An 18,681-nucleotide genomic window follows, 5' to 3' on the forward strand; every position below is an offset into this window, starting at 1 on the left:
TTTTTTTTTTTTTTTTTTTTTTCTCCCATAAATTCACCATAATCGAAATATTGTGCTAGAGCTTCCAAGTCGTTGCAAAATGAAGGTAAATGATTGAATATTACTAGAATATAAGAGTTTTAGCTTACAATTGCGTTTTTCGACCATTTCGGTAGAGTCAAAGTTGACCGAAAGTTGAAATTTTTGCACTTAACATTATTTATATGAAAATATTTCAAAACTGATAAAAGCTACAACCATGGGTTGTTTTTAGTTGTATTGTGCATGAAATTGCTCACATTTTCATATATAAAACTTTATGTAACGGCAAATTTAAAATGGTGCAAATATTAGGACAATCACACGAAAAAATTTATCGGAAGAGTTACCGCGCGAACGTAAGGAAAAAGTTTTTTCATAAATTCACCATAAATCGAAATATTGTGCTAGAGACGTCCAATTTGTTGCAAAATGAAGGCAAATGATTGAATATTACTATAATATAAGAGTTTTAGCTTACAATTGCGTTTCTCGACCATTTCGGTAGTCAAAGTTGACCGAAGGTTGAAATTTTTGCACTTATCGTTATTTATATGAAAATATTTCAAAACTGATAAAAGCTACAATCATGAGTATTTTTTTTGTTGTATTCTACATGAAATTGCGCACATTTTCATATATAATACTTCATGTAAAGGATAATTCAAAATGGTGCAAAAATTATGTCAAAGTGACGAAATAATTTCTGAGATGTGTCACTGATACTTTTTAGTGCAATAAGAAAGAAATTCGCGCTTGCGCGCCTGTGTAGCGATTGTAAACAAAACAACACCTTGATCCGTGAACTCCCAGCATCCCCCAAGGCGCGTGATTCAAAAGTTTTCGGCTGGTAGACCAATAAGTATTTTTCCACGAATTTTAAAAAAAAACTTATTTGAGTCGACGTATGATACGTCCATTCGGCATACGGGAGACATTTTGACTCGACGTTTAATACGTCCATTCGGCGTAAGAGGGTTAAGAAATACATAATGTGCTATGTCTTTGTTTATGTCGGCAGCCGTCGTCTGCAGCGCTGATATGCATTTGATTTGAAAACAACGCTCGGGCACCAATTCGTATTAAATCAAAATGTTCACGTTTTTTAAAACATTTTTAATATTTTCTAGCTCGTGTTAATTGAAAAAGTGTCAATTAAACACGCGTCAATTGAGAGATGACTGTGTATGGTCTCACACTCACAAACAGGCAATCCCTCACTATAGGCAATCCTGTTTTACAGCACTTTTCTAGCAACAAAGTTAACTGGATTTTTGGCACCTGATAACCAAACTACGCGCGCCCCCCCCCCCCCCCCCCCCCCCCCCCCCCCCCCCCCCCCCCCCCCCCCTTTTTTTTTTTTTTTTTTTTTACCAATTTTCAGTTATCATCACACCGTTGGGAACGAAATCCCCAAAGACAAACATCTCTGATAACGGAACATTGCTGTAATTACGGTAATGAATGGTGTTGACGACACCTTAATTGCCGATTAGGGCCACTAAATTGCTTAACCACTCCAGTAAACCACCTGCCAACACTGATAAACCATTTACATGTACCAAAAATCTGGTTATCGCTGTCCTTAAACATACACTGATAAGCCATTCACTTGCACCGAAAATTTGGTGAACGACATCGTTAGACAAACATATATATTTTGTAAGGGAATGTACTAAAAGAATGTACAGTACTGTATAGTAAATTTATTTTTTATGGCAAGACTAGGGTTTCAAGAAGTGGCAGTTACTTCATATTTAGGTCAAACTTGTTTCTACACATATATGCTTTGATTTTATATGACATAAGAAATTCTGTAGGCTGAAAACCTTTATTTGGCTTATAAATTAATAAGGAAATAGGTTACCATTGTGTCGATTTGCAGGTAGTTTATGTGAAGGATTCTGGTGTAATATTAAAAAGATTCTTTATTTTAGAATTAACCCCCCCCCCCCCCTCCCCCTTCATATCTAGGAACCTTGATGGGTTTTGGTTTTTTTTCTTTTGTTAGCATGGATAAAAGTATCATACCTTATCAGATTTTGATATGTCATTTTACATCCTTCATGATCTGATACATATGCTGAGAATGCTATGTGAATGACTGGTTAACTTTGTGTTCGCACCCAAATTTCTTTCCATCAAAAGAAAATAATAAGCATGGTATAAGATAGATCTTTATTTTATAGTGTTTGTGCAAATCAATTTTAGAAGAAAAAACCATTCTAGTTCACCATGTAAGATTTAAGAATTTAAACTGGGTCCAGTTAAATATGTAATAGTATTTTTGTTAAAAAAAAAAAAAAAAAAAAAAAAAAAAAAAAAAAAAAAAGGCTTGACATTTTACTCATTTGAATTGTATTCCAGTAGTAAATGTTATTTGTTTTTCTTTCCAGTTTGGGAGCCTTACTAATAGTCCTGAGAAGGAGCCAGAAGAGGGACTGGATAGAGGGGAGCACCGAGGTGGGGGATCTGGATCCCCTGCACAAAGTCTTGCCTTTCCAGGGATAGGCGGCTCCGTCCTGGCCCCCGCCAACCCTCTCGTTCCCCTGGAACCACCAAGCCACAAGCCTCATCTGCTGCATTCACCACCGGCAAAACGGAGGAAACCAATACCATCACCTCTCGGAGCACCCACTGGACCTACCCCACCCACTCGTGAAAACAATGTATCTCAAGCGCCACCAGTAACCTCAAGTTCACACGAAGAGGATACTTCTGCCAGAGTTATAAATTTAACCATGGGTGCCACTAATTCCTCTTGCTCCCCTTCACCTAGGATAATCCCAAAGGCAGAGTTGTCCTCACCAAGACTCTTGCCTAAAAATGAGCTGAACGATGAGGAAGAAGGACCTGGCAGAGGTTGTATTGGTGGTGGCAGTAGTAGTGGTGGTGGTGGTGGTGGTAGTGTTGGTGGGGCAGAGAGTAGTGATCATGAAGGCGAGGAACTACCAGAGGAAGATTGTAAAGTCCCGCCTGATTTACATGGTTTGCCACACCTCTCAGCAGCAGTACAAAACTTCGTGCCATACGTTGCAGCAGCTGCAGCAGCAGCAGGATCCTCACAGCTGGAGACCTTTCCGGGGCCATCAGGTGAGTAGAAATTGAAATAATTGGTGGTAGGGAGTTGGTTGGGATATTTGACTGGAAAATCAGGATATACGTTTGGATGTGAGAGGCTTGTACATTGGGAACATTTGAAGTGGTTGTTTTTAGCTGGGTATTCTTAGAAGATGAGAATTATTGTGTAAGGTTTGTAATCTAGAGTTAAATAGGATACAAGCTCCTTGTGGTTGTCTGGATTGATATAAAGATTTTGAAAGTTAAAAGTTTTATGGGATTTATCTTTGTTTTGACTTTCATCTAACTACACTTGATAATGTGAAAACAAACAGGTAGTATTTTGTTATATATATATATATATATATATATATATATATATATATATATATATATATACACACACACACACACACACACACAGTGGTCCCCCTTATTTTATATATATATATATATATATATATATATATATATATATATATATATATATATATATATATATATATATATACACACACACACACACACACACACACACACACACACACACAGTGGGCCCCCTTATTATATATATATATATATATATATACACACACATACAACACACACACACACACACACACACACACACACACACACACACAGTGGGCCCCCTTATTTGCATTCTCTGGATTCGCGGATTTCTCTCGGGAACGTTTCCCCGCATTATTCGCGGAAAATTTGCACATTCGCGGTATTTTTCTATGAGAAATATCCACAAATTCCTGTTGTTGTTTTTTTTATCATCAATTTCATCATAACATGCACTTTTTATGATAAAACTATTAAAAAAACCAAGTATGAACATTTTTAGTGGTTTTTCTTGAGTTTTAACTAACATAATAGGCTGTTTTTATACATTCAACTTACCTGTCAGATATATACTTAGCTACTAGACTCCGTCGCCCGACAAAAATTCGAATTTCGCGCACACGCTACAGGTAGGTCAGGTGATCTACCGCCCTGCCGCTGGGTGGCAGGAATAGGAACCATTCCCGTTTTCTATCAGATTTTCTCTGTCGGCGCTACTGGCAACAACGTTGTTGGTTTCTCCTGGATTTCATTTTTTGCATCGCAATTGATCTTCGTTTTGGACCTTTTGGTGACGTATTTGGATCATTGTACTGGTATACGCTTTTGTGGACCGTTGTTTGGATTGGATTTTTCTTCATGATGTCTGACTTTGGAAGTGTTGTGAGAATGTGTGTGAATGAGGGTTGCAAGGTGAGAATGCCGAAAGCCTCGGTTGATCCTCACACTGTGTGTAAAGTGTGTAGAAAGTATGAATGCTCTTTCGATAACACTTGTCACGAATGCGAGAGAGTGAGTGCTGAAGGGTGGAAGTCTCTAACTTCTTATTTGAAGAAGTTAGAAAGAGACCAGTTGAGGAAGTCTTCTTCCAAAACCATGCCTAGCTCTTTTTCTAGCGATGTAGTGAGTAATTTTGTACCCTCTTCTCCCTTGATAAATGCTCCTCCTTCTAATATTTCAGTGCCTACACCCCTTGTAGATCCTACGGATTCTACATCGGAAATTGCAAATCTTAAAGCCGCCCTTAAGAAAATGGAACTTAAAATGGTGGCTATAGAAGGTAAGCATAGTGAGATAAATAGTGCTGTGGATAGTGATTTAAGTGTCCCCAGTGTAGTGGAGGGGGCGTCTGATCGGCTCCACAATGCTCCTAGGCCTAGACCTCTTTCAAGCTCCCAAGCCCAGAGGAGAAGGAATGTCAAAAGCCGTACGGAGGTTGTAGAGAATCCCCACCAGTCAGACGTCTCCTCGGCAGATTCTAACACCTCAGACTGCCAGAGATCGCTACAGAAAAAGCGTTCTGCGTGAGTGTTTCTCTTCATCGGAAAATTCATCTCCCAAGAGAGGATGGAGATCTGCGGATCTTTCCCGCCCCCTGAAGAGGAGCTGGAAAGAATCTCTATTAAACTCGATTCCTGAGCGGTTTCCAGAGGAATTGCCATTGGATAATAAGAAGGCAAAAAGTGTTGCTTTCTACTGCGGATTCGTGGGAACCTGAGGAAGACAGTCCTCCTTCCCCTCCTTTGGACCCAAACAAAGAAACCACGAGAATCTTAAGAGATATGCAGGATTCAATTGCTTCTCTCGGAGTCCTACCTAGAGATCCTCCCAGAAGAAAGGATTCTTTTCTACCAGTTAAGAAATCTAGAACTTCCTTATATGAGATTCCTCCAAAAGAAGTATCTTCATCGGCAACGATTCTTCAGTCTCATCAGTCTTTCATAAACCTGCCAAGATTCGTACTCAAGTTAGGCGTGAGGCGCCAGCCAGGCGCGAAGCTTCAGATGAGAGCGAAGCTTCTCCCAGGCGAAAAGAGTTCAGCGAGGCGCCAGCCAGGCACGAGGAGCCTACCAGGCGCGAGGCGCTATCTAAGCAAGAAGCGCCAACCAGGCGCGAGGCTCCTGACAAGCGCTCAGAGCCAGGAGTGTGCGAAGCTCCAACCAGGCGCCTGTCAGGCGCGGAATGTCAGTTAGCAGTGATTCTTCTTTTGGAAGTAGATCTTCTTCCAAGCTTAAGACTATTAGAGTATGTCGAACTCCAGATAAAGTGGTTGGACCTTCGAAAGTGACAGTATCCACTTCTACCTCTCAGAAGAACTCGTTAGAAGTGCAAGAGAAGAAAACTTCTAGGTCTGGCAGTCCCTCTCCAACCAGGAGTATTTCTCCCCGGGAAACAAGACCCCCAGATAAAGAGTCTTCCAAAAGAACTCGTTCCCCTACTAATTTGGAACCGGAAGATGTGTCGGAGGAAGAGATTTCGACCAGTGAAGGCCTTTCCAACTATAAGGTTTTAGCTTTGCTTCTCCTACAAGAGTTCGGAGATTCGTTAAGCCCTGCAGCTCCTCCTCCTAGATCACTATTTTCTAGTACGAAGACACTGAAGTCCTCTTCATTTTTAAAAATGAAGCCAGCAATATCTATGAAGAAGGCTCTTCAGTCACTGAATACGTGGATGAGCTCTAAGAAAGAGTCTTTAAAAACGGTTTATTGCTCTCCTCCCTCCAAACTTGGAGGTAGGAGAGCCATTTGGTACAGAACGGAAGAAGCTATGGGACTGATGCTTCCTTTATCTGCAGATGCGGATTTTTCAAGCCTTGTAGAGTCTTCAAGAAGACATTCTCTTAACTCGGCTAAGGCTTATTGGAGCATGTCCGAGTTAGATCAGCACCTTAAGGGACTTTTCCACGTCTTGGAAGTTTTCAATTTCCTGGATTGGTCCCTTGGGGTGCTGACTAAAAAGACTCGAGATCCAGACTTTCTAGATCCCGAGGTTTTGCACAGTATCTTATCGTGCATGGATAAGGCAGTACAAGATGGTTCGGGAGAACTGGCATCTCTCTTTGGCTCAGGAGTAGTGAAAAAGAGAACTCTGTTTGGATCTTTCCTGACCAAAGCGGTATCTCCTTCCCAGAGGTCAGCTCCTGTACGCTCCTCTGTCGGATCACCTGTTCCCTTCTCAGTTGGTGAAGGACATCTCACGGTCACTATCTGAGAAGGAAATGCAGGATCTTTTGGTACAATCTACCAAAAAGAATAGACCGGCAGTACCTGTTGTAAAGAAAACAGCTCGTACTCCTATAGTGCCCTTTCGTGGAGGCGCCTCCTCTCGACCCCTAACGAAAAGAAAGGCTTCCGACAAACGAGGAAGGTCTTCCTTCCGACCTTTTAAAAAGTCGAAGTAGCAACTACGTCCTCCAAACACCTGTAGGTGCCAGACTCCTAAAGTTTGTAGGAGCGCTGTGAGGGAAGCCGACCCTTGGACTTTGTCTGTTCTGGAGAAGGGATAAATCATACCCTTCCTAGACAGACCACCTTTTTCAACATCTCCGAAGGAATTGTCGGCGAAGTACAAGGACCCTGTTCTGAGGGAGACACTTCTTCAGATGGTGGCAACGATGAGGAACAAAGAAGCAATAGAAGAGGTGCAGGATCCGCACTCCCCGGGGTTTTACAACCGCCTTTTCTTAGTCCCGAAGGCTTCGGGGGGATGGAGACCTGTCCTAGATGTGAGCTTCCTGAACCGATACGTGGAGAAGAAGAAATTTTCCATGGAGACATCTCTTCGGTTCTTTCAGCCCTGCATCCGGGAGATTGGATGGTCTCCCATGACCTTCAGGATGCTTACTTTCATGTTCCAATCACCCATCGTCGAGGAAGTATCTCAGATTTATGACACAAGGAAAGATCTACCAGTTCAGGGCCTTGTGCTTCGGCCTCTCCACGGCTCCTCAGGTATTTACGTACATGATGAGGAATGTGGCCAGATGGCTTCATCTGGAAGGCATAAACATCTTGCTGTATCTCGATGATTGGCTCATCCGAGCCTAGTCTGAGAAACAATGTTTGGAGGACCTGCAAACAACATTGAAACTGACGCAATCTCTAGGATTGCTCGTGAACCTCGAGAAATCGCAGATGATCCCCAGTCAGAACTTAGTTTATCTGGGGATTTTGATGGATTCTCGGGGTTTTCGGGCTTTTCCTTCCCAGGAAAGACTTGTTCGGGCCTTACAGAAAGTCTCGAACTTCCTAAGGAAAGAACGAAGTTAAGCGAGGGAATGGTTAAGCCTTCTGGGGACTCTTTCCTCTCTAGAACAGTTCGTTTCCCTAGGAAGACTCCACATACGCCCTCTTCAATTCTTCTTAAGAAGAACGTGGAATTGGAAAGAGGGGCAACTTACAGACACTTTCTCGATTCCCTTAGAGGTGAAGAATCACCTAAAGTGGTGGCTGGACCCTCTGGAGAAGAACGAGGGCATGTCTCTAGAGGTTCGGAACCCAGACCAAATCTTATTCTCAGACGCATCAGAGATGGGATGGGGGGTGACTCTAGGAGTAAGGGAAGTGTCAGGCCGATGGAAGAAGGAACAGGAAGCCTGGCATATAAACGCCAAGTAACTATACGCAGTATTCATAGCACTGAAGTTTTTCGAACCGAGGTCAAAGATCAGGTGATACAGGTCAACGCAGACAATACCACGGCGTTGGCCTATATCAGAAAACAGGGGGGGACTCACTCGTTTTCCCTTTACAAGATAACGAGGGATCTGTTATCTTGGGCAAAAGAGAGAAACATTACCCTCCTAACGAGATTCGTAAAAGGAGAGAAAAATGTGAGGGCGGACAGACTCAGCAGGACAAACCAAGTTCTCCCCACAGAGTGGACTCTCCACGATCAAGTGTGTCAGAGTCTGTGGTCCCTGTGGGGCAGGCCACAGATAGATCTGTTCGCAACCTTCCTATCCAGGAGGATAGAGAACTTCTGCTCCTCGGTGGAAGATCCGGGAGCGATAGCGGTGGATGCCATGCTGTTAAATTGGTCAGGCCTAGATGCCTACGCCTTTCCCCCATTCAAACTGCTAGGAGTAGTACTGAAAAAGTTTGTAGCATCGAAAGGGACGAGACTAACCCTCATCGCCCTGTTTTGGCCCTCTCAAGATTGGTTCACAGAGGTACAGGAATGGACAGTGGACTTCCCCAGATCTCTCCCAAACAGGATAGATCTTCTCAAACAACCCCACTTCGAGAGGTATCATCAAAACCTCCCCGCTCTCGCTCTGACTGCCTTTTGACTATCGAAAGACTTGTCAGAGCAAGAGGCTTTTCAAGCAAAGCTTCGAAAGCAATCGCTAGAGCCCGAAGATCTTCAACTATTCGGGTCTATCAATCGAAGTGGGATGTGTTCAGGAGATGGTGTAGAAAGAAGAAGCTGTCCTCCTCCGATACCTTAGCACTGGAACATATTGTAACACTCCCAGTGTGTAGCTACACAATATTTTGTGACTCCAAAAGTGCCTTACAGTCCCTGGAAGTCTTTAATACTGATCATCCCTTGGTGGTGAAGATCTTGCAGTGGATCTTCTTGCACCAAAATAGAGGCAGCATTGTTTCATTTTGTTGGGTTCCTGCCCATGTGAACGTATCGGGAAACGAAGAGGCAGACAAGCTAGCCAAATCAGCAGCGCAAACTTTAGTACCGAGAAAATGCCCTGTTCCATATCGTGATACATTTTTTGATATATGGAAATCTGTCCATTATTTATGGGCACTTCAGTGGGACAGAGTAGGCCCCAACAAAATGAAAGAAATTACTAGACAGACACACCCTTGGAAATATGACCTAATACCAAGGAAGTGGGAGGTTGTATTGTGTAGATTGCGTATTGGCCATACGCGTTTAACTCACGGCTATCTGATGGATGGGGAGAATGAGCCATTCTGTGATGATTGCTTAGTTCCACTGACTGTTAGGCATTTGCTGGTTGAGTGTCCCAGTCTAGTGGAACTTAGGAATAATTTTTTAGCTTATAGTAGTGAAGCAGGTGGTAACTATAGCATGCCAAAACTGTTGGGAGAAAGCATGTGTGTTAATAACGTTATCTCTTTTATCAAAGAAGCTGGTCTTCTCAAATATATCTGACAGCTTTGCTGTCTTAGTATATACATTTTTTTTCTTTTTAATAGTTTTACTGTTATGTGATCAATCAATCAATCTTTTTATCGGAATATTATTTATATTTTTATCAGAAATTTAATTTATTTTTTTAAATAAAATTTATATATCTCTCATAAAGATAAAGTTATTTTGAATGTTGTATAATATATTATAAAAGTTAAAAGATCACATTTAGTATTCGGCGTCGGTGACCCTGGTAGTTGTGACGCCAGATAACTCACAATCAATCAATCAATCAATCCTCCGATACCTCTGTGACCAACGTTGCCGATTTTCTGATATTCCTTAGAGAGGAATCCCAGTTATCGGTTTCTACTATTAAAGGCTACCGAAGTATGCTCTCTGCGGTCTTTAGGAACAGAGGCCTAAATTTAGCAGAAGACAAGGACCTTCACGACCTAATAAGATCATTCGAGACCTCTAAATCCATATCTTCTCGTACTCCGAGCTGGAATCTGGATGTGGTGCTTAAATTCCTTTCATCAGAAAAATTTGAACCTCCTCACCTTGCCTCGTTTAGGGATTTGACGAGAAAATGTATTTTCCTGTTATCCTTAGCAACAGCTAAAAGAACGAGTGAAATCCACGCCCTTGATTCTCGAGTGGGATTTAAGAAAGATTCAGCTATTTGTTCTTTCCAGACTCTGTTTCTGGCCAAGAACGAAATCCTTCAAACCCCTGGCCTAGGAGTTTTGAAGTGAAGGGTCTTTCGAACTTGGTGGGAGAGGAAATGGAAAGAGCTTTATGCCCGGTAAGAGCTCTTAAGTTCTATCTCGAGAAGAAGAAAGAACTAGGAGGATGTAAACAAGGTCTATGGTGCGCGGTTCGGGATCCAAAGAGACCCATGTCCAAAAATGCCTTAGCATTTTTTGTCAGGAGCGTAATTACTGAGGCTCATGACAAATGCACGGATGACTCCTTAAGAACTCTTCGAGTGAAGGCTCATGAGGTAAGAGCTGTATCCACATCTTTAGCATTTCATAAAAACATGTCTTTGAAAGACATTTTAGATGCGACTTACTGGAGGTACAATTCAGTCTTTGCATCTCATTATCTTAAAGATGTCAAAGTTACCTATGAGAAGTGCTTCTCTCTAGGTCCTTTCGTATCAGCGGATACAGTGCTGGGGCTTGGAACACATACCGATCCTTAAAATTTATATATTTTATTTATATATTTGTACGTAAACCTCCCTTTTGAGATGGGTTCTTGGTTTTCTACTGGCAAGGGTGCTTGACGTCGCACAGGCGGCCGTTGCTTTTGTCAGTCAGGAACTGAGAATGTATCTGACAAGCTGGGTTGTACAAAATTTTTTTTTTTTTTTTTTTATCTTTTTGTACTCTTACGTTATTTGTATGTTTGTGATTTGAGTTATTGGTTGTTTGCAAGGGGTTCGGGGATAACTCCTTGCAATCTTAGAACTAACACGGGTGTTAGGTTAAGGTGATCGGGATCGGTGTTGTGCTCCTTGAATAAGGTTCTTGTCAAGTAAGTGGATCAGCACCCTTTGACATAGTCCTTCCAGGATCTGCCGAGTAAGCGGGTAAGACCCCTTTGGCAGACCTACAAGAACTCTTAGCCATAGATCAATATCTCCTGGACAGTAACTATGAAGTCTTCAGTCTAATCAGGTAGGAACCAAGGTTTTAATTATTTATTACCTACAACGTTTGTGATTTCTGTCTAAATCAGTTATTAGCTGTCTTTTACCCTCCTCCAATGGTGTGAATCAGCTAAGTATATATCTGACAGACCTTACAGACCTTACAGTTCGTTCGGGTTGCCCCAGGTCCCTCAGTGTGAGGCGCCTCTAATGTCTACCAGAGAGTTGCTAGTACATCTTCCGGTATATTTTGCATCTTCCAATCTTGGATGGTCTGGGATGCAGTTTAGATATTTGTCGAGCTTATTCTTAAACACATCTACGCTCACTCCTGATATATTCCTCAGATGAGCTGGCAACGCATTGAATAGACGCTGCATTATCGATGCTGGTGCGTAGTGGATTAATGTTCTGTGTGCTTTCCTTATTTTTCCTGGTATAGTTTTGGGCACTATTAATCTACCTCTGCTTGCTCTTTCTGATATTTTTAGTTCCATGATATTTTCTGTTATTCCTTCTATCTGTTTCCATGCCTGAATTATCATGTAGCGTTCTCTTCTCCTTTCTAGACTATATAATTTTAAGGATTGTAGTCTTTCCCAGTAGTCTAGGTCCTTAACTTCTTCTATTCTAGCTGTAAAGGACCTTTGTACACTCTATTTGTGCAATATCCTTTTGATAGTGTGGGTACCATATCATATTGCAATATTCAAGTGGACTACTAACATATGTTTTATAAAGCATAATCATGTGTTCAGCTTTTCTTGTTTTGAAGTGCCGTAACAACATTCCCATTTTTGCTTTACATTTTGCCAACAGAATGGCTATTTGATCATTGCATAACATGTTCCTATTCATCATCACACCAAGGTCTTTAACTGCTTCCTTATTTGTGATTGTCTCATTATTAGGTCCCCTATATGCATATAGCTTTCCTTCTCTGTCTCCATAATTTATTGATTCAAATTTATCAGAGTTAAATACCATCCTATTTACCTCTGCCCAATCATATACTTTGTTAAGGTCTCTTTGTAGAGCGTTCCTATCTTCATCACAAGTAATTTCTCTACTTATTCTTGTGTCATCAGCGAAACTACTCACTACCGAATCCTTAACATTACTGTCTGTCTTCAATCATAATAACAAACAATATTGCAGCTAGCACCGTACCTAGTGGCACACCGGATATTACCTTGGTTTCATCCGATTTCTCATCGTTTGCAATAACTATCTGTTTTCTGTTGTGTAAAAATTCTTTTAACCATCTTCCTACTTTATCTACGATATTGTGTTTTCTAATTTTCTTTGCTAATATATTATGGTCTACTTTGTCAAAAGCTTTTGCAAAGTCTAGATAAACCACATCATTTCCGCTTTTCATATTCTTGAATATGTTCTCATGGTGGACTAACAGTAGGGTTTGTGTACTTTTCCCGGGTACGAAACCGTGTTGTCCTATATTAAACAAATTATTTTTTATTAAATGTTTCATAATATTTTTCTTCATTACCCTTTCATACACTTTCATAATATGTGATGTTAGACTCACAGGCCTATAATTACTTGCCTCTAGTCGTGATCCACTTTTGAAAGTAGGGGTGATATATGCTAATTTGTGCTCATCATAAATCTTGCCTGTATCTACACTTTGTCTTAATAATATTGCAAGTGGCTTTGCGATAGAATGAACTACTTTCTTTAACAAAATAGCAGGGACTCCATCCGGCCCTTCAGCAGCTCCATTTTTAATTTCATTAATTGCCTGCACAATATCAGCTTCATTAATTTCTATGTCAGCTAAATATTCACTATTTTCGTCCCTTACTTCTATATCATATCTTCATTATCTATTCTAGGGGTGAATTCTCTCTTATATCGTTCTGCCAGTATGTTGCAAATTTCCTTTTTTTCATTCATTAATCTCCCTTCAATTCTCAGAGGGCCTATTTCTATTCTTCTTTTATTCATCTTCTTCGCATATGAGTATAATAGTTTGGGTTTTGCTTGATATTTAATAGGGTTTTTTCTTCCAAGTCCCGTTTTTCATTTTCTTTTGATTGTATAATCTTTTGTTCTGCATTTTCTATCTTACTTTTTAGTTCTATAACTTTCCATGCATTTTTTTCTTTTGCAAGACCTTTTTTCCACTTTCTGATTTTCTGGAACAAGATCCTTCTGTCTCTTGGTATGCATGAATGATGTTTACTTTTCTTCTTCGGTATATATTTATCCACTATTTTCTCCAATATTTTATATAATATCTCCGTATTTACCCTTATGTCATCACTTACGAAAATGTTATCCCAATCTTTGTTTAATTCTTCATTTATTTCTGACCATTTATATTTTTACTGTAGAAGTTGTATTTTCCATATCCTTCCCACTTTTTCATTTCTTGCTTATCTCTATTTTCACTTGCTTTGGAATGAACTGTTAATTCTATGACATTATGATCTGAAATACTCGCATTATAAACTATTATTTCTTTAACATATTTCATCTCGTTCACAAATACTAGGTCTAAAGTATTTTCCTTTCTTGTTGGCAGGTGATTTATTTGTTGAATGTTGTATTCTAGTAGCATATCTAATAGCTTTTCAAATTGCCTCTTATCTTCTGCACTACTATTACTCTCTTTTTTATATGTATAAGTACAACCACAGTCTCCTATTCGTTCTTTCCATTCTACGAAAGGAAAGTTGAAGTCACCAGATAGGAGAATAGTCCAGTCCTTGTGATTTCTACATATATCATCCAATTTTTCAATTATTAAGTCAAACTCTTTAGTATTAGGAGGTGTATATATTACTATGTTCATCAATTTTTCAGATTCAAATTCTACCGCTATTAGTTCACATTCTGAGTTACTATATTTCTCATATATTTTTCCTTGTTTTTTGTCTTTCCCATATATTGCGGTTCCCCCTTGATTCCTATTTTTTCTATCTGATCTATAAGTTTGGAACCCTTTTATTTGATCATCATTCCCAGTCTCTTGGGAATACCAGGTTTCACTTATATTCATTATATCTATTTTCTTTTCATTTTGGGTTAGTTCTTCTAAGTACTCTATTTTTCTTTTTGAGTTACTCGTAACTAAACCCTGCGCATTCATCACTATGATGGTTTGCGTGTTTTCTCCTTCATTTAATATTGGTAGTAATAAGGATTTTCCCATGTCTCTTTCCTGTTCTGGTATGTTGTTCTTTTTTTCATTTCCAGAAATTCTGACATTAAAAAATCCAACTTTTCCATAATATTTGATCTTCCTTCATCATAATTATTCATTTTGTGTCTGAATCTGCAATTTTCTCCGTTTCTGCAATATCCTCTTGCATAATAAATACAGTTATTATCTCTTGAGTAGAATTTCGGAGCTGATGCTTTGAAATTTTTTGCTGACACCTCTGCATATCTCATTGGTGGTTTGCTTTTCTCTTTTACCTGATATTCTTGATTTCTCTCTTTATTTGTTTCTTTCTTATTTTGGATTTTATTACTTGGTTGGTTATTTATTTGATTATGATTCATGGCTACAGGGTGCATATATTTGCATTTTTTGTCGAACTTACATCCTTTTCCTTCTTTTAGGTTTTTACATATTTTTGGATGCAGATCTCTGCAATCATCCCCAGATGATTGCAGAGTTGAATGTATAAAAATGATATTGTTATGATACAATAAAGTTTTATACATACTTACCTGGCAGATATATTCAATTAATTGCCCACCCATCCTCCCCTCAGGAGACAGATGGTAGAGAGAAAATCTGATAGAAAACGGGAATAGTTCCCATTCCTGCCACCCAGCGGCAGGGCGGTAGATCACCTGACCTACCTGTAGCGTGTGCGCAAAATTCGAATTTCTGTCGGGCGACGGAGTCTAATAGCTAAGTATATATCTGCCAGGTAAGTATGTATAAAACTTTATTGTATCATAACAATATCATTTTTAGTATTTTTATTGGGGTTCCAAACATTTGCGCGTTCTAACTATTCACAGGAGGGTGTGGTACAACATCCCCGGGAATACGGGGGACCACTGTACACACACACACACACACACACACACACACACACACACACACACACACACACACACACACACACACACACACACACACACACACACACACACACACACTCTATAAGGGCATTATCATTTTTTTTTTTTTTTACAGTGACCTTACATAAATCAGGAATGAAGCAACGTGATAGATGGATGTTATTTAGGTAATGAATTAATTAAAGTAGGTAACCATTTTGTTATGCTCCATGGGTTTTCAGTTATGTGAGTAGGCTCTATACTTCGGAAGGATCTAGGTTGTTTGCTGTTAGCACTGGCAGGCATTTTGAATAAAATAAATATACCTCGAATTCTCTGATTTTATGAGCAGTGGGATAAGAAAAGAAAAAAGTCCAAACTGAATATGATTGTTTCACAGAGTATTTTGTTTGTGGTATGTACTAGACTTTGCATTGTGTTTTGATATTGTGTTTAATAAATTTATAACAGGTCATCTTTTGCACAATAGAGTGATGTCAGTTATGCTTGTGAATTGGATGGGATTTACGTACTTAAAAAACATTAAGGATATAGTATATGTATGTATGTATATATATATATTATATAATATATATATATATATATATATAGATATATATATATATATATATACTATATATATATATATATATATATATATATATATATATATATATATATATATATATATATATATATATATATATATATATATATGATATATATATATATAGATATATTATATATATATATATATTATATAGTATATATATATATATTTTTTTTTTTTTTCCGACCAGGAAATCTTAGTGATGGTGATATGGACTTGAGAGAGGCATTGAATTTATTTAAAATCAAATGCTAAATTTCCTTGAAGTATGAAAAATGATTTTGTTTACCATTAATATAATCTGCTAATTATTTCAGTAATTTCAATTAGATTTTCTATGGATTAATATTGGTATTAGAAAAATTACAAAAGGTTTGAAATAAAAGGTTAAAAACTTGAATCGTAAGACCGTGGATAGTGTGCAGATACTACATGTTTAGTTTCACAACCCTATTAACCCTTTAACGCCGATTGGACGTATTAAACGTAGATGAAAATTGTCTGTTGGTTGCCGAACCGATGTATGAAACCTCGACGAAAAAAAGTTTTTTTTAAAATTTGCGGAAAAATAGTTATAGGCCTACTAGGCGAAAACTTTTGAATCGCGCCTTGGGGGGATGCTGGGAGCTCACGGATCAAGCTGTTGTTTTGTTTACAATCGTTACACAGGCGCGCAAGTGCAAATTTCTTTCTTCTCACACTAAAAAGCATCAGCGACACATCTCAGAAATTATTTTGTCACTTTTGACATAATTTTTGCACCATTATTTATTAGCCATTACATAGAGTTTTATTTATTTATTTTTGTGTAGAATACAATAAACAACTCATGGTTGTAGCTTTTATCAGTTTTGAAATATTTTCATATAAATAACGATGTGCCAAAATTTCAACTTTCGGTCAACTTTTACTCTACCGAAGTGGTCGAAAAAACGCAATTGTAAGCTATAACTCTTATATTCTAGTAATGTTCAATCATTTATTTTCATTTTACAACAAATTGGAAGTCTCTAGCACAATATTTCGATTTATGGTGAATTTATGAAAAAAACTTTTTCCTTACGTCCGCGCGGTAACTTCCGAAAAAATCAGACATTTTTTCGTCTAATCATTGTGTGTTGTAATGTTTGCACCGTTTTATATTAGCCGTTACATAAAGTTTTATATATGGAAATGTGCACAGTTTCATGTAGAATACAACAAAAAACAACCCATGGTTTTAGCTTTTATCAGTTTTGAAATATTTTCATATAAATAACGATGTGCCAAAATTTCAACCTTCGGTCAACTTTGACTCTACCGAAATGGTCGAAAACCGCAATTGTAAGCTGAAACTCTTACATTCTAGTAATACTCAATCATTTACCTTCAATTTGCAACAAATTAGAAGTCTTTAGCACAGTATTTTGATTTATGGTGAATTTTAGGGAAAAAAATTTTTTTTTTCTCCACGTCCGCGGGGGTAACTGCCGAAAAAATCGTAAATTTTTTCGTGCGATTGTTGTAATGTTTGCACAGTTTTATATTAGCCGTTAAATAAAGTTTTATATATGAAAATGTGTGTAATTTTATGTAGAATACAACTAAAAACAACCCATGGTTGTAGCTTATGTCAGCTTTGAAATATTTTCATATAAATAACGATAAGTGGCAAAATATCAACCTTTGATCAACTTTAACTCGACCGAAATGGTTGAAAACCGCAATTGTAATCTAAAACTCTTACATTCTAGTAATATTCAATCTTTTACCTTTATTTTGCAACAAATTAGAAATCTCTAGCACAATATTTCGATTTATGGTGAATTTATGAAAAAAAAAAAACTTTTTCCTTACGTCCGCACTGTAACTTTCGAAAAAATCATAAATTTTTTCGTCCGATTGTCGTAATGTTTGCACCATTTTAAATTAGCTGTTACATAAAGTTTTCTATATGAAATGTGCGCAATTTCATGTAAAATACAACACAAAACAACCCATGGTTGTGGCTTTTATCAGTTTTGAAATATTTTCATATAAATAACGATAAATAGAAAAAATTCGACCTTCGGTCAAGTGTAACTCGACTGAAATGGTCGAAAACTGCAATTGTAAGCTACAACACTTACAGTCTAGTAATATTCAATCAATTACCTTCATTTTGCAACAAATTGGAAGTCTCTAGCACAATATTTTGATTTATGGTGAGTTTTGCTCATTCCTTTGCAGCAATGAGAGAGACTATGGTGGTAGAGGTAAATGTCTATTTCTGCCATAAACTCTCATTTCCCAGTCTTCACAAAAATTAAAAATTCCATCCTCACATAGATGATTGTTTCAAAAGTGAATAGACAAAAGGCTGATGCCTCCCAGAGAGGTTATTGGTTCTGTAAAATTATTGTTTCCATTAAAGTGGAGAAAGTTTACTTCTATGGCTTTCTTCAATATGATTGTTTCTACAGACAGTCCCCAGTTATCTGTGGGGGTTCTGTTCTCAGCCGGCAGCTGATAATAGAAAACCCCATTAACTGAAACTGCAAAATAACAAGTCATGGTGACTCTGTTATATATGTTATGGCACCATAAATGGATCGCCATTAGCCTCCTAATACGCCGATAGCCAGGAACTGCCTGTATTTTTTCGTTGCCATATTATTAAGCAGGATAACTGTCTCCTTCAATTGTTTCTGAATTACTGTTGAGGAGGAACGAGGTGCTGTTCAGTATTGGGAAAGGCCGCTCAGTTCCAGAATTCTTTTTGCTCAATCTCAAACAGTTTTTCTTCCATTAACAAGATATTATTCATCTGATGAAAGTATTCACATTGAGGTATGCCAAGACT

At 38.4% G+C, this 18,681-nt stretch overlaps 1 protein-coding gene across 11 annotated transcripts in view; it reads left to right on the top strand.

The window, feature by feature from the left end:
• Positions 1-18,681, top strand: part of LOC135217745 (protein abrupt-like) — a 275,548-nt gene that overhangs the window by 122,549 nt on the left and 134,318 nt on the right. For all 11 annotated transcript variants that reach the window (XM_064253749.1, XM_064253748.1, XM_064253744.1 and 8 more), the window contains one exon: positions 2,415-3,111. In XM_064253749.1, coding sequence (XP_064109819.1) covers positions 2,415-3,111 — 697 coding nt within the window. The remainder of the gene's footprint in view (positions 1-2,414; positions 3,112-18,681) is intronic.

The sequence above is a fragment of the Macrobrachium nipponense genome, chromosome 7, assembly GCF_015104395.2.
Source record: "Macrobrachium nipponense isolate FS-2020 chromosome 7, ASM1510439v2, whole genome shotgun sequence".
NCBI lineage: Eukaryota > Metazoa > Arthropoda > Malacostraca > Decapoda > Palaemonidae > Macrobrachium > Macrobrachium nipponense.